General features: G+C 38.4%; 1 protein-coding gene across 2 annotated transcripts in view; it reads right to left on the reverse strand.

Annotated features, from left to right (window-relative positions):
• The window catches only part of NALCN (sodium leak channel, non-selective), a 227,754-nt gene that overhangs the window by 166,406 nt on the left and 37,051 nt on the right, over positions 1-24,297 (reverse strand). For both annotated transcript variants that reach the window (XM_051630433.1, XM_051630425.1), the window contains exon 7: positions 13,935-14,089. In XM_051630433.1, coding sequence (XP_051486393.1) covers positions 13,935-14,089 — 155 coding nt within the window. The remainder of the gene's footprint in view (positions 1-13,934; positions 14,090-24,297) is intronic.

Consider the following 24,297-nt stretch of genomic DNA (forward strand, 5'->3'; position numbering starts at 1 on the left):
TGGTCATCAGTAACAGCCAATATTTACATTCCAGTCATGCCCTTGGACCCATGCAGTGCCACCAGTTTAAGCAGCTGGTGTGCACTGTGGCTCTCCCACAGAAACCAAGCGGGAATAAAGAAGTAGCAATTAAGTATCTCTCTGGTATAAGAGCACCACACAGCCAGAATACACAAAACCAGGACCTCAGAGATGCAGGTCCACCTGTTGAGATGCAGCCTTTGAATGAAGCCCATTGACTTTCCACTGAAAATTCAGGGCCTTACATAATGTATTTAAGGTACAGTTGTTTCTAATCTCCTAAAAATGTCTCATGAAAGGCTCTTTGCTAATACATTTTCCAATAAAACCTAATCTACATTAGCCACACAACAATGCTGTAGCAGTGACCTCTCCTTCAGCAACAGTAAGACTTTAGAGACCTTGAAGAGACTGAAAATTTTCAAGATACATGCTCCCTGCTAAGGTCTGATCATTTCGGCATTGTGCTCCCTATAAACCAGGAAATTACCTGTTTTCTCCACATAAATTCGCATTCCATGCAAACTCACTAACACTGCCTTACACTGGAGAATCTCCATTTTTAAATACGTTTGTGTAGATGGAATTGTCACACGTCAGGCAAACTACACCTCTTCAATGGCAGGCTCATGAAGACTTCAGGTTTGAAAGGCATATTTAGTCCTCCTATAGCATTTTCCTTTCTATAGAACAGTAATTTTGCCATGTGCCAAATATTTTTTGCTGAACAGAGCTAATTGTCACTTACCTTAAAACCACTATCACCCCCAAATTGTCTGGGTCTATCAGGAAAAAGTAGTGAATTGCACGCATTTGTCTGCTTTTTATAAAGCTTACTGCATAACTTTTAAGTAATAAAAACTGTATTTTCAAAGTATATTGTACAGGGATATTCACTTACATAAACAGTTAATAGAGAATTATAAACCCTGTCCTGTCAGGTTGCAGGAGCAAGTTGTTTACAAGGGATAAACAGTATAGTACAATCAAAGGAAGTCAGTAAATATGGGCCAATCACTCGGTGTCTTCTCTGCAAAAAACTCCATATTGTGGATATCAGATTTCTAAAACCAATCCTGGGAAATGGCTTAAAAATTGGTATTGTGATTATAAGGTTTATGAACCCTTGAATAAGCTTAAAAAGAAATGGAGAAAACAAGTATAATGAGGACAGGACTGGCTCCAAATCAAGAAATAATTTTGCAGAGGCAACAACCCTGTATGAGCTACCTAATGCAGCAGCACAAATGCTCTGAACAAAACAGAGACACTTATTTTGGAGCTGAGATAAAGTAAACATAGCAATAAACAGTGAGCATTAATTTAAGGGGGAGAAATGACAAGCATAAGGTGGGATATCCTTGCCAAGCCACCAAACCAGTGCACCACAGCCATGGAAACTCCAGAACTGGTGACCTACTTGGAATATCATGTGGCTAATTTTAAAGTTCTTGCTTACATTTCTTATTTGAAAGGTGCAGAAATACAATCAAAATATAATGCCTACTTTGCAGAATGTGGAGACAGGTCAAGGGGAAAAAACTTACTGTTATCTGTTGTTTGCAAGGTGTTGGTTTACCCAAGTCTGCTTTGCATGTGTGATGCAAGTGCCCATCCAATGAGCACTGCCAAGGATGGGAATATTTGTGCCATATAAGCACATTTTGACAAATTACATTTGCTAGTCTTCTTTATCGCTGTTTCTGCTCGTAAGAAACAGTCCTTTCTTGGTGCACCAAATGGAGAATTAAATCATACCATCTCGCTTCTTAGACAAGCCTAAGTAATTCTCTAATAGCAAAATGAGTTTTCTACACACTGCATTGCCAAATCTTTCAGTTCTGTCAGTTCATGATTATATCAATAATAATTTTTATTTTAAGGTTAAGATATCAACTAAACTACTGAGAATGTCAGCAGTGGGGGAAGGTTGGACTGGAATGCCTGAAACTGTTCTAACTGCTCAATTAGTAAGTTAGTATTTATATTAACTGTACATGGAGGACAAGGCATTCAGAAGAGAAGCTTTCTTGAGGAAAGGGAAATGTGGTAACTCAGCCATCTAGGTGACGTAAAAGTACAAGAGGCAGCACATGAACGAGGCATCAACAAAGTAATGAATGGGTGAACAGAATTAAAATCTAGAAATTCTGAGAAAAAGTCACCAAGGAGAAGTTACCTTTATTACTCAGGATCATTGCAAGAGTCCCAAAAACATTGTCCCTACATCACCAAGAAAATTTTAAAAAGGAAAATTTATCTAAAAGATGTTATTCTGTACAAGGTATGAAACTAACAAAGAACACAAGGAAACATATTGTAAGATGAAGAGCTTCCAATACTTTCAGACTCAAGTGATAGCAAAGATTACACAGTCTTCTGAAAAGCATAATGGAAAAGAGTGTTTGTGGGTAGAACTTTTTGTAGAAAGACTGTTGTTATTGTGCTTTCTGAAGCTAAGCTTCTATGCAAACTGGCATTTGGAAGCTCAAAGGAAGAAGTGGCTAAACGGTGAGTGGAATTAAAAGTGAGCATTGAGAAAGAGGAATGTTGTGTCAAAAATGTTTTTTTTTGTATTCTCAGAAAACTGAATATATTGAAAATGTGGATTTTTTAACTACAGGGAGAAAGAACAGGTTTAGAATCATTAAGAAATATTTGGGAAGAGGAAAACGTAAAACTAGGAGTTAAGTCAAACAACATTTAAGAATATAAAAGTTAAAATACAGCACAGATATTTACAATGAAAGAAAATACTAACCCATTGACCATGGTAGGCTGGTATTACTTGTTTTCTGTTATCTTTTGTTTGATGTATTGAAGTGTCAGAACCATAGCTAGAAAAACAAAGTGGAAGACAAAGACTACTTCTCCTACACTATGACTGCAGGTCATTCACTACTCAGACATATACAAGATTGAGACAAAACTGTCAAGATAAAGAAAACATAACATACATAATTAGTCCTAAGACCCAAAGGAACCTCTGGGGTAATTTAACACGGCATTAAACTAGAAGAATTTTAAATTAATTTGTATAGCAAAAAAAGCTGAGATTTTTAGCAAGTGTTTCTTGCACCAAATCCAGCAACTTCTATTGGGGCTCAAGCATGGCTTTAGGAGAGATATCAAGCATTTTCACTTTGACTTCCTGGTGATTATTAGTATAGGTAGTGACATAAATTGAATAATAGAATCATCCTGGTTGGAACATCATCAAGTCCAACCAAAACCTAAATCCCCCTACCATAACCTATTTTACCCATTCAGCGCTTAAATCATGTCACTAAGCATTATATCTACATTTCTTTTAAATACTTCCAGGGATGGTGACTCCACCATCTCCCTGGGCAACCTGTTGACACAAAATGTTATTTTTTTCCTAAAAACATTTGTTTATATCCAACTTCCAACCACTGTATTTCATTAGTAATTTTCTTGCCAAATAAAAATAAATCCCAAAGAAAAAACTCTTTCTCATGAGAAACTAAACATGGCCTTCTAAGGAGGTCCTTAAGAAGCTGCAACTAGTGAAAACAGATTGCACTTAAACCTTAACAGGAATTTATTACTTGACTCCCTTTCAACTTGTGCATTATATCCCAGGAACAAACTGAACTTGTTTACCTTATTCACATAGCCATGCTTCACTCCACGGCATTCACATCCTTCATAACTAGAATTATTTTCCAAGTGGAACCTACACAATTGCAAACTGTTCTCACCTGCACAGGACATATGAACCATTTTCTTTACTTCTCTGTGCTCACCAAAAACCTCTGTAACTTTCTGAAGCTGCCTGTGCAAAGGTGGTCTAAACTGTCATACCTAGGTTTATATAGGTGCCTGCAGTGGGCATAACTGGCTTTTGGCAGCAGGGGGCACACCAGAGCAGGGCCACCTGTGAAGGGACTGCAGTCCATGGCTAAGCCCATTCTGGAGCACAGGAGATGATTAAGAAGGCAGGAACAGAAGAAGAGTAAGAAACAAGGAACGGCAAAAAAAAGAAACCACTATGCACTGACCCCAGCTTCCTGTGCCACCCCCTGCCTCATGTGCTGCAAAAGCAGAAGAGGGGGGATTAGGACATGGGGAGGAGAGTGGTGTGGACTGAAGTTGAGACAGGCGAAGGAGGGAAGTTGTTTTCCCTAAGTCTCTCTTTAACTGTTCGTCTTCCTTGCTTCTTAATTCCTGAATGAGTGATTATAAGTTTATGTTAATTGGCAGGAAAACAAATCAGAGAAGTTCCCTCAGTGGAGACACTACTGCCTAAGACAGTGCCTCAGGTGGGATCAGGGCCCTATTGCTCTCCATCTGCAATGACTAGGAAGGAATTCCAGTGAGAAAAACAAAAATCTATCACCATTCTTGAAGTAATGATTTTCACTTTTTTCTCAATCAGTGGACTAACGGGGCATGCTTTAAGTAATTTTGGCTCACACTTAGAAAATATCACTTGAGTCTGAATGGCTTCCCTAATTACATTCTGACACCTTCACACATTAACACTGTTATCATTTGTCATGTTACCACATGGTAACTCCACAGGTCACATGCATGGATGAAGGCCTCTTTATTAGGCCCTTTACATGCAAGTGTTTGAATCAAAAAGCTGCATAAATGGAATCAAATTAGACCTCTTTATCAAAGTTTTTATTACTATGATGCACTTGAAAGGATAAACCGAGTATTAAGACTCAATACATGTATCAAGCATACATATAATCTCTAGAATTAAGAGTCTGGCCACAAATTTAGATTAAATCTTTACTAAACCAATGTTTCCTGCATAGGAGCACAATCTCTCAAGGCTTTTATGCATGCAATTAAATGGAGGCTCTGACTTGACAATTGCAGCCCCTCACTGCTTTCTATTATCCCAGAAGCCAACTGATTCAGGGTCAAGGGAGTCGGGCTGTGGTGTTAATGCTGAACTGCATTTCTGGCTCTCTATGTCTGTGCAGAAGAACACTGGCTTCTTTCAGGTGGAAAACGGTATGAAAGGACAGTGAGGAGGATGAAGGAGGCATACAGGAGGCTGGAAACACGGAAACACCCTTGCAGTCCTTTGGGCTATCAGTTGCATCTCCTACTTTGAGCAAATAACCTTCAAACACAATTATTATTCTGTTCATCAACTCCTAATTCAGTGTTCTGGAAGTCTCAGAGCTGACAAAGTAGGCACTTGCCTAGTACAATTCATCATTTGTAGTCCAACTGTTTCTTTTGTCCATGCCAGGGACCTGGAAAGACCAAGTGGCTGCTAATACGGTCACCAAGGGACAATAGTGTCAGGTGGGCATGGAGTGACACACAAATGAACAGGTCCGCCTCTACCACCAGTGACAGGTTCTTTTCTCCATCCACTGGCAGCAGGAATGGTAAATTCCAGAGTTGTGAGGGTGTCCTTCCTACCTTTCCAGCTGTTTAGCCTTCATCACACTCACCAGACAATATAATACTCAGCCCCTATGAATCCTAATCCTAAAGACCTGTTCCCAGGTTCTAGGCAACATTAAATCTGTCGTGGAAAATGTACTTAACAGATTGTAGTGAGGTGCAAAATGCAGATTCCCAGCATACTACCTTAGCCTTAATTCCTTCATCCTGAACAACAGACCTAATGCCACCAAATCTTTTTCCAGTCTAAGAGCATCACCTTTGCAATTCGAACTGGTTGCACACTCCAAAGTCTTTTCTGCACTATAAACGAACTCCTAAGACAACCAAAGTGGCTCTCATGTTTGATAGATAAATTTATGGTAAATAAAGGGGCTATTTTGACACCGGTAGAAGTCTTCTATTAAGAAAATAACTATAAGTGAACTGAGGAAGTTACCTTTGGCCCCGCTGTGACATTTCCTTTAACAAACATTAAATTAGGTTCACTTTTAATCTAATTATGGCAGACATTTTTCACAGTGACATATAAAATCTTTTTGTCTAATTACCAATTTAAAAAATGGCTCTCAACTGTAGGCATGCCAAGAATATTTCAATTCTGGGTCACGTATTATAAGGAAAAACAAAAGGCCTCATAATATAAGTGGGAAATATCCGAGACTAAAAGCTCTGTTGCCATTTTATAGCCCTGTGGAGAACTGGCCTCCAAAAAAGTATGTCTCTCGCTGAAATTGACTGTAATAGAGAAACGTAACTGTAAAAATAAAATAAAAATAAAGGATAAATGGTGACTTCTAAAGCCATGAATGCAGATAACGACGATCGTTTGTGGGTCCTTACGGCGCCCAGTGCCCACTGGTGCTGGCACAAAGGAGAGAGAAGAAAAGGAGACAAAGAGAGAGGAAAAGGAAAACCAAATAAAAGGAGTCGAGCTGAAAGCTGCCTTTGCGGAGACCACCACAGGCTGTGACTTTGCCACCAGATCCGGGTCCAGTGAGGAAAACAGCGTCAGACTCCTCGCCTTCTGAGACCATCGGAAGAAAGCTCTTCAAGGCGACAGCGGTGAGTGGCCCTGCCACCCGTGCCGTGCCCAGACTCCAAAAGAGCCGTCCCCATGTGCCCAGGCACACGGCAGCCCGGCTGCCAGAGGCACCAGAAGGACGAAGGCAGCAGCTGCTGCAGCCCCTGCTGTCCCTGCCGCTGGTGCCACCTGCGCTGGATCTGCCGCCGCTGCCACAACTCGCCTCACCCCAGCTCCAGGAGGACGTGAGCACAACATCCCCACTCAAACCTTTCACCTCTAACGCCTTCTCCCCCAGTTGTGTCACTGGCCCCTTCCTCACATGCACCTCATCGACCCTATACAGGAAAGGCTTCAGGCTCTCTCTACCCCAAACTATTACAGTCTTTTTTTTTTTTTTCTTTTTCTCTCTTTACCAACCAGGTACATTTACATAGGCAGTTTTTCTCCACAGACACACTTTGAAAACATTTACAGTAAAGTGGTATTTTAAACACATAATCTGTGTGTGTACTTCTGAGAGGAGCTTATCGGTTATATATCCAGTGGAAGCAAACAGGCTCCCAGCCAGGGAATGGACCCACCGAAATAATTCAAAGGCTATCCTGAATATACAATTGGTGTCAGAAAATCCTGAAAAACAGGGTGTGCCCTGAGATAAGGCAGCTTCGACCCTGTGAAGAACTGGACTTTTGCTCACACAAACATAATACGCCCTTTAGGTCCGCAGCCATAACTGATTCAAAACGGCTGCTCCGTCAGGCACTTTAAGCCCTCTCCTGTCTGCTGCCTCCTCCGCCACGAAACAACAACTTGGACTCCATGAGGGAGTAACCAGCCGAGAAGCAGGAGCAACGGTGGGAAAACCACAACAGCGTTGCCAACAGCGAGCCTGGTGCGGCAGGACGGGAAGAAAGTCCCTGCCTCATTGGCAGGGAAGACCCAGGAACAAGAGACTGGCCAACCGGAGATGAAGGAGCGAGTCCCCGAGAGCCATAAAGAAACTGCCTGTCGGCTGCTCGCTGCCGCGCTTTGGATGGACCCTGAACCTACTGCTGCTTGCCTTCTGGGGGTTTGCCTGCTCCTTGGGGGTTCCTGCTCGCCTGCGGTACCTCCTTGCCTGCCGTCCCTGCCCACCTATGGAACCTGCCTGCTGCCAACCACCTGTAGTGACTCCTTCCCACCACCTGTCATCCGCACCTAATAAATACCTAGACCATCTCAGGAATAAAGTAAGGGATTGCATTTTGGTATCATTCCCTCCATAAGGTGTTCCTGCCCTGGCTTACCTCCACGCAAACCGCGACCCTATATGGGACAGGCGTCGGGCATATCCCTCCTTCCTCTTCCCCTCTTAGATAATAAGTTAATTTTGGTGTCCAAATAATAAGATGTATTCATATAGAAGTATTAGTACATGTATAAGTATTTGGTGTTTCAAAGACCCTATCTCCCCTGAACCTTTCCTCCCCTAAATTGAGCTAAATTTCCTAATAAACCATTTTAATTCGTTAAACTAAAATTTGCGGTCAGTCTAAAGTTGTAGGCGTGGTGGGAGGAGTGATTCAGTATTCCATCTTAAAGGTCAGCTTGTGGGGGCTGGTCCTCTAAGAGACGCGAGTGCCATGTGCAGATGCCTGGGTTCCAATAACAAATTTTCCCAATAAGGAAGGCGAACCATGTTTTAACATCCTGACAATCGTGCCAGTTCGCAACAGACCCAAAACCGGTTTCAGACCGCGACAAGCCTGTGAAATGAGATGATTTTGCTGGCTCATAGTGCCACTGAAGTGTGTTCACTTCTAGTGTAGGGCAAATAAGGTTCAATACAGATGCAAATTTTGTGTAAGAGCTTTGAAGCAATCCTTACCACTGACATGTCATTATTTATCTTTAAAATACAGCATATGTGTGTTTTATCTTCTGTACATAAACTGGACATTAATAGTAGTATTTTTCAAATACTCTGCAGGTATGAGATTTAATTAGTATCGCTTAAGAGGGTACTGACGCTAACAAATGATAGGTTGATTATACAGCATGAATAATATCTTCTTTCAGAGTGATCTTTCATGGCATAAACCTTATTTACTTTGTGGAATATTTTTTAACTTGTAGTTATTTTCATTCTCTACTTTCTTTTGCTTTTGAGAATATTTTAAGCAATATGCAGCACTGTAAAATCTTGAAAAACATTCTCTAGGATTACATGAACAGTAAAATCAGTAATGTAGCTGCAAGTGTACATCTGTAGATGATTACAGATGATTGCACCCATAAGGCATGTGGCATGATTAACGGCCAGATGTTACAAAAATCTGAATGCAAAAGGATCTGTACCGTGTGGAAAGTACAGGTAAGGAGGAAAACTGACAAGGATCCAGCAACAGTAGGGGTTCTGGCCTGGTTATTGTCTATGTGGAACCCTTTCCAGCAGCATCCACATAGAGAGCTCTACCAATATCCTTAGTGTGGCTCTGATAGCAATTACTGCCACATTAAATATTGACTAGAGGTAGATGTACACTCAGACAAATGCTGACATGGAAGGCAGAAGTACTTTTCATAGTTCTCCAACTGCAAACTTGTGTTTGCTCTCATTTAATTCAACAATTATATTTATGCTTTCTAGATATTTCAGAAGGAAATACTTTTGCAAATATAGTAATATGTCTTATGAATTGTACGAGTACTGGGGTTTATCCACAAAGCAAAGGTCATTTTTCTCAATATTTATCTCAACACTTTTTGCACACTTCATTATAGTGTAATCTCCCTAGCTACACCCCATGGAAGTAAACACTGCTAGGAAAAACACAAGAGTAAGAACATAAAATCAGAAATAATCAGACCAACTGTGAATGTACCTGATGCTCTCAGTGGAAGACAAGGCTTGGGGCTAGTCTAACATGAAGGAAACATCAACCTCTTCATAAGAGTCTGAACCAAAATCAGCTAAGAAGTCTGAGAAAGAGAAGAGCTTGACAGTACCGTTCAGTTACAGTTAATAGTAAGGAGCTCTGCCACCCACATCCACACAGTCAGCCAAGTCTTTCATTCATACCCTTTCTCTTACTCCCACTCAGCCTTACAGGTAGTATTTGAAAAATCTTTAAAACATCCTGATGGATAAAATACTTCATTTAAAATGAAGGCTCCCACTGTGTAAGACAACACCTACTTAAAAAGTCAAGTTTTGTGTCAAACTTTTGGAAAGAGTCCTCAGGTTTCTACTGAGTTCATGAGCAACTTAGTAGAAGAAACTTAACTTTTTGTAGCCTCCCATCAGCTAGAACCTGAAACATCCAGTCACCTCACCTAGGGGAACAGACTATTCTTTCTCTACTATTCCTCCCTCCCATTTCAGAACTTCACAGAGAAAGGGATTTGGGGTACTGAGGCCTTAGCTAATTAGTTCTCCATTCAGTGTTTCATTAATTCTCCGTTTCACAAACAGTTCTAAGATAGACCTCCGTGACTGTTGCTCATGACTTGTCTGAGAGGTATAGTCAATCAGAACTGCCCCAGCTTTTGGTAACTTCACTCTATTTAGAGATTAAACTGGTAAAAGTTGGCAAAACTGATTAATGTTAATTTCATTCTACATCCACTCTAGAAATACATATGTTGAAGAATGGAGGCATTAGCTGTAGATACATGCTGATGTGGCCTATGTTTAGAAAATTACCTTTACAATTGTCAGGTTTAAGTATTATATTATTAATACATATTGAAGTACGGGTGCAGGCACTGAAGAACTTACGGCACAAATCTTACTGTATTATTGCTGTCCAAATGCAGAACTGAAGCAGGTTTTGCAAAGAGAGAAGTACTGGGTGGTCTACATCTTAATTTTAAAAGGCTTTTAACACAGTCTAACTGTGGCAACATACAGAAATATGTCTAGGCAAAACTACTCTGTGAGTGTGCAAAACCATTGTTTAAGTGTCCTTATGAGCAGTTATTAATGAAACATTGTCAGGAACAAAGAATGTCAGATGAGGTTCCAACAGTCTGATCTTGGTCTGGTTCTATTTATTTTATCACTCTTGACCAGGTTGATAGAAAGTATTTCACACTCATCAAATTTCAGATAAAAGTAAACTAGGAGGCACTGCAAGTATGCAGGAGGAAAGAGTTAAAATGCCAGATCTTTGCAAATTGCAGAAACAGTCTGGGGAAAAAAAAAAAGTATGCTATTCAACAGAGACAAATGCAATGGTCTACATTTAAAAAGAAATAATTGACTAAACAAATAAAGGGTGGGAAACACTGATGGCAGTTCTTTCAAAAGGACAAAAAGGCTGTAACAATTCAGAAAAACATATGAATCACCCACTACATGCTGTTCTGAAAATGGAAAATACCTCACTGGGATGTAGAATCTAATAAAGCTTAAAAACACATAAGGTAATGGCTCTACTGAGGTATTCTGGCAGTACTGCACTTCAACAAAGAGGTGAATCAGCTGAAGAAAGTCAAGAGAAGGACAATAAACATAATTTCAGGTATAAAAAACACAAGTCCTATAGCAAAAGACTGAAACTTTTTGAGCTACATGGCCCAGCAGGACCACAGAGGGTAGAAGAGGCACAATAATAGTCTAGAAAGAGTGAAAACTTTGAAAAGGTTTTCCTGCATATGTCAATAGTGAAAAAGGTGAGAAATTATTATCTTAAATTGCAAAAAATAAATATTCCAGTTATACTTTTGGGAAACGCCTGGAAAGATTGTGAAGTCTGCCTCACATCAGAAGGGGATGGCCTAAATTATCTTGACAAGATCACTTCAAGCCATATTCATCAGCAGTATATAACTATGTTCTTCCTTAAACAATGCATACGTATTTGCAGAGAAGCATACATACAACAGATAAACAGAGCACCTCAAAAGTAAAAGAGGAATAATTGGGAAACAAATGTATTGTCAAGTACCAAAACTTACACCATCATCTTTCCTATTTTCATCCCTATAAAGCCAAAGCCATTTATAAAAGTGGGATCAGGGTATGGTCAAATTAGTTCTCCAAATATGAAACTATCTACTTGGCATAGCCCTCACAATATAAAAAACTCTTCATCTGATTAGGACAGTTTGGTCTTCAGTCAGTAATAAAATTGTAAAAACTCCCTCACTTTTTCTTTAAAGAGAAGAAAAATAACAAATTATCAAATGCAAATATGCATAGCTTGTACTTATGTATCACAAATTAAGTGGTACTAATTATACAGTAACTGTCAAACTGCTATGCTCTTGTGATTTTTGTAATGATAGATTGCAGGAACCAACAGGACAGGCTGCATAATAATAACTGCAAGTAAAATATCAGTGAATATATACAGTGAAATAGTATATTTATACAGAAAAGATCTACTACATTACTTACCTGTTAACTACATATAAAGTTGCATCACAAAATGGAGATCTATTAAATACTGATAAACTTGCTGGTTATAACCCTGTTTATAACACTAGTAATTAGAGGAAGTTTATTTAAAATGTTGTGCCAAAGCTCCTGTGCCTTACCCAGTACTTTAAAATTTAATAATCAGCTTTCAATTGATATTCAGCTTAACTTCTGGCTGCTGTACTGAGAGGTGTTATATCCTGATTACCTATTTCTAGGCAAAGACAATGTATCTATGACAAGTCTCCTGAATCCATTAGCAATCTTTGATCTTCAAAATACAGCATCCAGAATGACATAAAGTGTTAAGACTGCAACTTGGGAAACCAGAGTTTGAGCCCTGCTTTTTCAACCAGCGTTGTGGGCACCCTTGGACAAACACCTTCACCTTTCTTTGCCAACCTGCCCCCATCATTAAAAACATACTGGCATCCTATATTAAGCACCCTGAGCCTCATTCAAACCATCTACCCACTTAAGCTTGTCTAAAAACATTGCAGCTACTTTTCCCTGGTAACCAGGAAGGCAACTAGAATAACAGCCTTCAATGCCACAAATAATTTTGCATGCCAAGGTAAGTAGGGTGGTTTGAACATGAGGAACAATTCTTCTGGTGATACACATATCCCATGCTCTTCTGACAAACCTTCTTGAACTAGAGAGAACTTGCATGTGGATGTTTTTAGCTTTTAGTGTGAACTCAGCTCGTGCTGACTCAGGCATGGCAGTATGCTACTAACTTAGGAATCTAAAGGCTGTATAAGGTATCTAGTGAAGAAAAAAAAATGACATAAAAGATAGGTGCTACCAGTAGTGCTATTCAGCTAGCAGTACTGGTACAACTGTTAAATTTCTGACTCCCAGAGGAAACAGAATGTAGCCTGGTTTAAATCAGTTTTTTCTTCCTTTCTCACAACACAAAAGAAAGGACAGAAACAGCAGTTTTTCTTCAGAAAGTATTTGGTATCACAGAGTACTTGTTGTAACAGGACTCTGACACTATTTCTTGTAAATCTGGCTTATTGTGTATATTCAGCAGTTTGGGAGCCAACTGAAGCAACTTCAGCTGCGAAAGCTTTCGATATGCAAAAAACCTTTTTTGGATTGAAGTAATTCAATCATTAAATCTTTTTATTATTTTCAAGTTCAGCTGGGGCCAAGATAACAGTCTGGAACCCAAGCCAGGAAAAAAAACACAACAAAAAACCAAAACTAATCAGAGACAGAAAGATCCATCAGAAAAAATAAGGCCTGCAGGCATTTGAAGGGATTTTCCTACCTGTGCTTATAAAAATTTACAGCTGCAGGCTCCTGTTGGACCTTTGTCTCTTAAGAAAATCGTGAGATAACCACGATATTCTGACAGGGTAACTGCTTATTTTTCATTTGGATATGGATCTTGCCACAGCTGAACATGCTCTTGCCACCTTTCCTGAATTACTTTTTTTCACTCATTTCTGCCTGGGGATGGCACAACACATTGCAGCTAGCAGAGAATTTATTCTCCAGGTGACTCTGCAGTCCTTCTCACAGAACACAAATTGCACCTGTATTGCAAAATCTGCCTGACTCGCAATCCATTTTCTGGGTGATGTTCTGATTTAAACAGCTTGGATTGAGATCGCCACAGACACACATTAGCTCTTTCTCCCTCCCAGCCTCTCTTTAGTACCAAGATTATTATCAAAGTAAAAAAGGATTTGTTTTTTGTTTTTTTTAACAGGAAATACTACTAAAATTAGACAAACAGGATGAATTACATACTCTAAAGTGAATTATAAAAAACCACAGAATTAATAATCACATTTGCATGCTGGTGATAATCAACAGTTGATTCTTCTTCAATAAAGACATTGTTTTAAAATTATTTAAATCCTGGGATCCCAGGCAATGTAAAAAATAGCTGATAACTTCATCATTCCAGAGCAAATAGCACAGCTTCTCTTTCTGGGATGTGCTCTACTTGAGCAGAATACTGATTGCATTTGGTATCTTTTCAGCACAGACATGAGCTATCTGTTCTATTCATTTCATAAACATTTTTAAATGGATACTGAAATGGATGTTACCAGTAGGACAGACCTATCTCATTAAAGCCACTGTAGCCCAGCTCTTGCCTGCTTAGTCCCAGATCTTCAAGGTCCATGCATTTAAATCCAGGTGGGCACTGGTAACCTTCTTCTAGCTCTCTGGAACAGTGGGTGTCTGGGATAGCTAAATTATTCCAGGTTACATTTCTGTGAAAAATACAAAATTAAGGTGTTACATAAACTCAACCCATAAATAAAGACCTGAAAGCAAAAGGACTAAAGTGAAAAGTACATCAGCTACTGTTTTTGCAATCTGATGTTCATCGGTACATATAGTTTTCATTATATTAAGTACTTGCTGTACTTAATAGACTTAATATACGTACACTGAGGAGGTCCCTGTTAAGAGACTGCAAAGAACACAGCACAGCATTACAGCACAGAAGTGAGGATTCATGTTACTTGTGCTATGAGTCAGCTGAGTAAACCACTAAGAGAAGAAAGGTTGCAACATGACATAGCTCCAACTGTGCGGAACGGGCAGACAGCAGCACAACATCCGGTTTAGTTCTTGCTTGTATTATCTAATCCAGCAAATGAAAATCCTGATTTTTGGTTCAGTCCTAGGGGAATTTCAAATCAGTCCTGAAAAGCTACTCATAGTAAGTTCTGGTCTGGAAAAAAAACAACACAGTTGATACAGTTTTCTGTTCATGTTCAGGTTGATTCTGACTTCCTGGTCAGAGCACAGACTTTTGATACAGAAACAACCAAAATGAACTGCTGAAAGTTAACAGAGAAAATCTTGTACTATTCACCCTGTTATCCTAAGGCTTCAGAGCAGTGCCTTAAAATTAATCATTTTAATTAATCTTGCTTGTCCACAGAAAAGGTGAAACTTTTCAGTCTGCCCTTTAGTATAATTAGCATCTTATTGTTCTTCTGAAAGTCCTCTTTGTTTAATTGAACTCACAGACGCCTTTTGACTATTAAACTGGGTGAACATAAGCTTTAATTATTTTTCTTGCTTTTATGCACTGCATGTGATAGCAATAGATTAGTCTAAATTTGTCAGTGTGAAACTAAAGCTTCCTACACAATTTTTCCTAGGCAATTATAAGTGCAGAGAAATAACTGTAGTTGCACCCATCCTGTAGTCGCTTCTTCATGACACCGGAGAGCCACGCATATCTGCATGGTTGCACACACAGACATGTACAGTTCCAGCTGAAGTTTTACAGAAGACCCTGAAATCTAGCTATGTGTGTAACTAGAAAGAGAGATACACAAACATACCTGTTACTCATTTCAGTTTTTTTAAACATGCTCACCACATGTCACTCAAGGACTTAAAAAATCACCTAGGCACCTTAATTCCTTTATACTGAAGTATGTTAATTCCTACCCAGTGGTATGCTTTAAGTACATTAGATTTATGACACTGCCATCTAAAATCTATTATGGACAACATTTTATGAATATTTTCAGAAATGAAAATTAATTAATTGGCTCAAGTAGTTTCAGAACCCTGGCTACTGCTAGCTAATGAATTTTACATTATGGCTTGCATCAGTAAATCCCTCAGATCCAAGAGGTTAGCAGTGTGAGGGTATATTATTCAAAGTATTGCTGGCTCAATCACTACAATGCAAAGCATTAATTCTGAGTGCTTCATTTAAACCTAGGTCATTTTTATATCATTTCAAACCTCCTTCTGAAGAAGAAATGCTGTCTCCATGCACACAGTATAATTTCGGCTAAAAAAAGGAAGAATCTCTGCTTACTGTACCTGTACAGATATAGGCTTTTTTTTTTTTACCAATGTCACTAGGCAATTTGTGTTCTGCCTCAAGAAAGTAAATAAGCATAGACTAGTCTAAATGGACTAGACAATATTAGACACCTAGTCTAGAAAATCACCAGATGTTTTCAGTATAAGATGATTTAAATTGTTACTTTCCTTCATAGGCCATGCTTAACATCAACCAAGTACTGAGATTCTGCACACAACTGTGCAAAGCACTGTTCCACAACAGCTAAAACATCCCTGTGTTAACCAACACTGTTTCCAGCATGAATCCAAAGCACATCCCCGTACTGGCGACTAAGAAGAAAATTATACCAGCCAAAATCAGCACTCATCATGTAAGCACAATCTCTCTTTGAGCACCATCTCTTTATTAGGGTTGTTATTGAAAGGCAGGTTTTGACGACTAAAGTGACAAATTACCAGAGGTAGCTCCTAGCTTCCTATTTTCTGTTAGCCTGACTTTCTCAGCTGAATATAGAAATGGAGAAAAAATGGGATTTTTTTTATTCTGGTATTCTATTAATTTTCTAAGACATCAGTAGAAAGCTATTCAGAATTACAAATCTACTCATTTCGTTTCCAGATCGAGAAAATTACAGAAAAAATTAAGGGTATTTATTGATAAGGTATTTAAAAAATATTGCAAATGGTCAACTAGGTAAAGAAGTTAATAACTAATAATAACTTAGCTGGAGCTGAAGGATTTTCTGCATTACTTGAAAGGAATCCCATGTCTATCTCTGCACCAAAACCAGGCACTGCACAGCTGCTGAGTAAAGAACTACTGTGCTGGTAAAAATACCATAGCAGACATAAAAAATGGCTGGTGGATCATGAGGCAAGTAAGGAGTAACTGTACAGCTTCCAAATAGGGAGCAAGCAATACATTATGGTTTCTGTGCTATCCATCTTCATTAAAGACATGCAGGACTGTGTGAACCCTGCTTCATCAAAATCACAAAAAGCATATGCTGAAGGATGACAAAAACCTTTGAGAATGGAGAGCTTCTGTAGCTCTGAAAAGCTTCAAGGTTACTCTCAGTAACTGCCATTTAATCACAGAATTATAGAATGGTTTGGGTTGGAAGGGATCTTAAAGATCATATAGTTCCAACCTCCCCACATGGGCAGGGACACCGCCCACTAGACCAGGTTGCTTAAAGGCCCATCCAGCCTGGCCTAGAACACTTCCAGGGATGGGGCATCCACAGCTTCCCTGGGCAACCTGTTCCAGGTTGTCAAGTAATGAATTCAGAAAATGACAGAAACTAAATACAAAATGGACAATGCTGAGTAGAAAGTACTAATATAGATATAGGCTTCGATCAGACGACTGGTAAGAGATTTCTCTTTGAGATATGAAGAATTCATAGTTCCGCTTCTGCTATATGAATTTAGACGTCTAACACTGAGCACTCAATTTTGAAAAAAAATTTCCATTTCTATACATTTTTCTGAAAGACACTTCTGGTTTGCCATATTGCCAGAACACAAGGAAAAAGCACAAGCTAGTGACAGTATTGCAATAAACCTAAAATAAATCTGGAAGAGAGCGCTGAGCTCCATACTGCAGAGAAGTAGCTCCTGAAGCTCAAATTGATTAAACATTTTCTGATTAAGTAATACTACAGTTCTACATTGACTTTATACAAGTTATCTCCTGAATACTATTAATATTGCACTTTTACATTATATAGGTGAATGGTATCTTTAATTTGTCTGTATTCTGAAAGCCGGAAATATCTTCACTGAACCTTTCCTGACTGGACCATAAACTTTTTTTTTAACCTTTAAATTCTATATTGTATCAGTATCTTATTAAATGAGATGTAATTCACAAGCTGGATTCATAGGTCAGCTGTGTCATGAGCGTCCTGATTTCAACAATGTTTTTGGAGCTTTTCTTGAAGCACCAAAATATAAATGCAAGATATGCATAGACTAGCAGATTAATGATAACAGAACCTCTCAGGTCACAGTTCTGATATAATAAATACCAATTTTTAGGGTAGCAAATACTAACTTCTTCTTTGCTAATTTCTTACTAATACTTTTAATTGTACAAAATAACAGATTTTCACATCAAATGCAGAATAAGCTCTGTTTAGCCAGGAACACTTTGCATTCCAGATTTAAAGCTCCTTCCTGCAATTGAGTCCATGCACATACCCAAGAGTCAATAAACCAAGTCGTCAACTTTAGTTCCCATTCCCCCTATACCCCTGTCCAGTTTTAGGGCACCACACCCTCTTTTCTAATCAAGAGACTTTCCTTAAAATAGGTAACTTACAGGAATGAAAAGGAAAAATAAAAATATCCTCCTGGCATAACCATAATTAACGGCTGTCATTTTATATCCATAAAAATCAGGAAATCTGAGATTAAGGTTCCTGTGACAGCATTATACCAGTAACACTATGCAGAAGGGAAGTTTTAAATAACTTTTCTATTTCGAATAAGTCCTCTTAAAAGCTCAGATAGCTCATGCCAACTACCACAGCTGCCAATACCACTAGATAGTTAAAAATATTTCTTTCAAATTACAAGTTACGCTTGTCTTCAGATATTCTGGGAAATTATAAAATAGGAAGCCTAGATGGAACAGTGCTTCCTTTTAATTTGAATCCTTGTAAAAAAACGAAAAGGGGAAGGTTTAAAGTTTATTTGTTGCTTAGTGACCATAAAAGCAATCTAAACACCTATGAGAATTTCCTTGCATTTGTCTTTGCATATGTGCCTTTTATTCCCAAACCTGTATCTTAATTCTTACTGTGCTAACCTAATCCAGTCCATTTTATTCCACTGGGAGGCTCTCAACGTACAACTCCTATTAACAGATGGTTCCTAGACTACTTCCTTACACCTTACACTACTGCTTTTATTACAGAAAGACTTAACAATAACAACAGCCTCTCCTGCACATTTGTTAGAATAATGATAATGTGTCATAATAACTATAAGAACTTTGTTTCTATCCTTAAGTTTTCTCTTGATAATTTTCATAATTATTGTCACATTATGATCCCAGCATAACAAGACATTAATGTATATATCAGTGATAGTGGTATTTCTAAAATTTGCTATAGTACTTTATCATTATTATTGGGCATATTTTTTTTCAAAAAAAGGTACTCACTGTCAGCTCTTGTCACTGAAGTCAGACACATATATAATCATTAACTTCAGGGAAAGTGTGTCACACTGTAATTGAGTTCTACTGATAGATCTTTTAGTCTGTGCAGAAAGAGGTTGTAACTTTGGACAGTGCTGCTGCTGGAGTCATTAGAGATTCTAGATAATCCGGTAACAGTATCATCCAAAATCACTGGTGATAGTTAAAGAAATTTCAGAAACTACCTCTCTGGTGTAAGGATTACAGGTATGTCTAGGCACAACTCCTCCTCTCATATTTTATAATCTTAGCATTCCCAAGGGTCATTTTTTAAATGCTGTGTTTTATTTTTAGACAAACTTAGGTCTAAAGTCATCATGTACCATAATTACAGAAGAGGTTTCCTGTTTTTAATCTGCAAACAAAATCTGTTTTATCTTTTAAACTGTAAGTATGCAAACTTTATCCATATTTAATGTTTCTCATAATTATATCTGTAATTATAACTATAAAGCTTTCAAACCTTCCTGGTAACAGACTGTCTCTAATATCTATTCATTTTTTTTATCACATTAAAAGATAAGGCAAGCTGAAAGGACTCATGGTATTAGGAACACCACAAACACGTAGCTTAAGCTTTGGCAACATTCCATGTTTTACATTTTAACTTGGCAAACACAGATTTCACTACTCAGGAGTTAGTAATTGAGGAGAATAATCAGACAGCATCTGCTAGGGATAATTATATCCAAATGCCCAAATAACTGAGGGCATCTCTAATCTCCTCTATTAATTTTTAATAAACCTTGAAATAGCAGGGAAATTCCAGAAGAATGCTAATGTGCCATTAATTTTTAAAGAACAAGCAGCATGACTGGTTAGCCTGACATCAACCACAACAAAAGAAACAGCGAACTGATACAGAGTCTAATGGATAAAGAGTAGAGAACATGAATGTAATTAATGGCAAGTACTATGGATCTACAGAAAACAACTATCATCATACTAAAATTATTTGGATAAGCTTACAGATTTGTCCAACAAAATTGATTTTGGACTTTGTAAAGCAACTCATTTATTACATGACTGATTAAAAAGCTGGCACTATAGAATACCAATAAAGCATATGTTAAATGAGCTGAAAACTGATTAACTGACATGTCTGAAAAATACTTGCCAGTGAAATGATCACCATAATCTACCGTAATCAATGAGGGAAAACCAGGTCTAAAATCAAGAATATGAATAGAAATATAAAAAGAATTGACAACAGGGCAGTCTGGCAAGTTATCAGGATCATTTGGCTACCTGGATCCAATAAATCATGCTTTAATACAGCCAAATGCAAAGTTACAGAGGTAGGATCGTGGAAGCAAACCCTATGGCCTATGAAATGGAAGGGATAAAAGAGGTTGGAAATACTATATTATAGAATATAGATGCTACATGAGAGTCTGAGATGAGAGGATGCAATAGGGAATTCTCTTATTTGTCCCGATAACATCATGGCAAGAAAAAGCCAGTGTTTTCCCAGACTGCACAAGCAGAATAATAATGAATTAATGACCCCCTCTGTATGGCACTTACACCAAGTATGATTACTATTATGTACATGTTTTTGTTCATATTTTTTAAGTGTGAAAAACTGAGGAAATAATACAAAAACACGACAATGAACACTGAAGAACATGCTTCACAGTAAGAGACTTAAAGAGCTAAATAATGTTAGCTCGTTAAAAAGAATATTGAAAAGTGCCTCAATTGTCATGTGTAAGTGGATTCACACAGAGAAAACACTGGGAATTAAGGTTCTGTGTAATCTAGCATAAAAAAGTGTAACAAGAATAGAAAGCTAACAGTTGAAGCCCGACAAATTAAGATGATGAATTAGAAACATATTTTTTTAACAGTGAAACAGCACAAACAAAAATTTCTCTTGCTTATGAATTGTTCTTCTGCCAACTAATAGAGAATAGATACACATCTAGGATACACCCTGGATTCAGATGCAAGCTATCAGGTTTCATAGAGGGGAAACAAAATTAAGTCTGACTAGATGATCCAGTTGTTTCTCTTGACTCCAAAATTCAATATATAGATACGTTAATACTTTATTACTGCCAATATGCTGTCTTTCAGCATATTTGCCCCAAGGTACATAGATTTTTACAGAATCACAGAATGGTCAGAGTTGGAAGGGACCTCTGGAGATCATTTAGTCCAACTCCCCACTAAAGCAGATTACTCAGGACTGCATCCAGAAGGGTCTTGAATATCTCCAGAGAAGGGGACTTCACAACCTCCCTGGGCAGCCTGATCAGGGCTCTGTCACCCTCACCATAAAGAAGTTTTTTCTCATATTTAAATGGAACTTCCTATGTTCCAGCTTGTGCCCACTGCCCCTTGTCCTGTCATTGGGAACTACTGAAAAGAGCCTGGCTTCATCCTCCTTGCACCCACCCTTCAGATACTTCTCAGCATTAATAAGGTCGCCCCTCAGCCTTCTATTCTCCAGGCTAAACAGTCGCAGCTCTTTCAGCCTTTCCTCATGAGAGAGATGCTCCAGTCCCCTAGTCATCTTTGTCACCCTCCCCTGGACTCTCACCAGTAGCTCCCTGTCTCTCTTGAATTGAGGAGCCCAGAACTGGATGCAGTATTCCAGATATGGCCTCACCAGGGCAAAGGAGAGGGGCAGAATGACCTCTCTTGACCTACTGGTCACATTCTTCCTAATCCACCCTAGGATTTCATTTGCCTTCTTGGCGACAAGAGCACATTGCTGGCTCATGGATAATTTAATGTCTACCAGGACTCTAGAACCTTCTCATCAGAACTGCTTATCAGCAGGTCCACTCCCAACCTCTTTTGCTGCATGGGGTTCTTCCTTCCTACATTTGCCCTTGTTGAACCTTATTAGGATTTTCTCGGCCCAGCTCTCCAGCCTGTCCAGGTCATGCTGATGGCAGCACAGCCCTCTGGGGTGTCAGCCACCTCTCCCAGTTTTTATTCATTATTTGTATGTTCAGCTTCAGGTTTCAGTACTGGGGTTTTTTGACATGTTTAAGAGTTCACTAGTGTCTAAGACCGAGCCTCTGTGGACATAACTTGGAGATTCTTACTTTTTTTGGTGAATTTTTCAAGAAAAAAATTGTTTACGTGCTTACTCAAATTAAGAAAAGTACTGGTTTTACTCCTTTCTCCTCCCACCCGTATTCAGTAATAAGGCATGATTAATTAGACTGCCTTTTTCATGAGGAAGTAATACAAAATAAATTTTGATCTGATTTTGATATTAATTTATTTTCATTTAATGTGTGACCTAAATTGGGGTCTACAAAATGTGCCTTTGGTGTTCCATCTATTCCTATTCACTGCACAGGAATTCCAAAGAGATTTAAATTAAATCACCAATGTTATCTCACACTTCAGGATGCTAAAATTCAAAGATCCAGCATCTCTTAGCTGAATCACAATAAAGTCTGCAGCTCTGCTGCCCTGATTATCCCACCTCATTTAAAGCAACGAACACACAGAGAGAAAAACACCTCTCTAGAGGCTGGGAGGTTGATAGGTTCAGCCACACTCCAGAAGCACCTGCCTCTCTCTACTATGCAGAGAGGGAATTGAAAGCATTCAGGCTCCCAACACAGATGCCAACATCAAAACCAGATTACTCTATTCATGGCAGATTGTTTATTTTACTTAAATTCAGTGCTATCGGTGTCCAAATGAAAATAGGATGGTTGCGGATACTTAACAGTTTTGACAATCTATTGGTTTGATCACTAGTTACTGGCATTAAAGGAAATTAAATTTAAATCACTGGCATTATCCTTCAGAGTAACAAAGTCACTTAAGTTAACCACAAAAAAGTGACCGATTTTTTTTTTTTTCCTCTGGGCAGTGCTGGAATGTACATCCAGACACTGGAAAGCAAAATTCCAAGAAGAAAACTTTCAGAAGTTCCATACTGGAACTTCTTCTTGAAGTAGCATGCATGATCAGTACTATTTTGAGATTTTATCAAATGCCACACAGCATAACAACTCTGTGACAGCCCATTTTTGTGACTGCCACAAGCAGTCACGAGGGAGCCAAATTCAAATAGCAATTGCAAGATACGTATGTTAATGAAAGACTCATTTCACAGGAATCAAAATATGAATTAATGGCATTCCCAAAATCAAAGGCTGTCATTATAAGTGGTAATACATAGCAAATAAACAGGAAGAGTTAAAAACTAATCTAGCAAGCTTGCACAAATCTGCATTTCACCCAGGTGTGCCAAATTAGACTTATTTACAAATCAAAGTGGTCTCACACTGATAGTACCTATTACAATCCAATAAAGTATTTGGTTAGAGAATTTAAAAGAAAGAGTGAAAAAAACCTCCATTCTCTTTTGAATTGTGAAGGACATGAACTGAAATACATGAAACAATCTAAGATGAATTACTGCATCCATTTTGATTTTAAAGTATGTTCAGATCAGACTTAACAGGATTAAACATAGAAAGATACCTTCTGAGTAGTAGTCCACCAACTATAGAGAAAACACAAGGTCACTAAACTCCACTGTAGGATTTGAAAATTATAAACCTGAAGTTCATCTGGGATCCACTCCATCACAGCTCACAAGCACTTTTGTCTGTGCAACAGTTTTTATTCATGCAAAACCTGATACATGTCCACTACTTCTTTTCAGTTGAGCTAGAAACTGCCAAACTCTCCCTAACAGCTCTACTCAAGAGATTGAAGCTCATTCCCTTTTCACCTTCTTTACACTGTTCAAATGATGCCTGTATGTTGTCTGACATTACAATTTATACATTTTTACAAGAACACAATTCTGTTGATCTCCATTCCTCCATTATGCTCCCAATAGCTCAATAAACTACCTCCTCTACAGTCATTCACAATGCTGTATTTATACTGCTAATTTTCCTAAGTGCAGTATATTGGCTCTGCTGTCCTTAATCCTAGTTTTTCAGAGCATGTCTTCAATTTCTGAAGATAATTTTCATTCTGATCTTGCCTTCCAAAATGTTTCCAGTCCCTCCCAACCTCATGTCATCAGTGCAATAAGTATATTCTACCTGCCATCATCCAAGATGTTAATGAAACCTCCAAATAGCACAAGACAGGTTTTTGTGGATCCCTCATCTTTCTGTTCTGACCATGAGCCATTAATAGCAACTCAGTGAGCATGTCTTCCAAGCAGTTTTGCACCTATTCTATGATTATTTTCACCTTAACCATGTTTCTCTCAGCTTACAAAGATGTCATGTGAGATGGTTACAAAACCTTCCTAAAAAAGAGATGGATTATATCCAGTCTTCTCTCCAATTCACATAGTTGTTACCTTGCCATAGATAATTACACTGGCTTGACATGGTTTATTCTTGACAAATCCCTATTAGTTGCTATTCACTTCCTTATTATCTTCCAGCTGCTTGCAGATTTTTGTTTGCTTACTCACTACAGAATTATTTC

Source organism: Apus apus, chromosome 1, assembly GCF_020740795.1.
Source record: "Apus apus isolate bApuApu2 chromosome 1, bApuApu2.pri.cur, whole genome shotgun sequence".
Lineage (NCBI taxonomy): Eukaryota > Metazoa > Chordata > Aves > Apodiformes > Apodidae > Apus > Apus apus.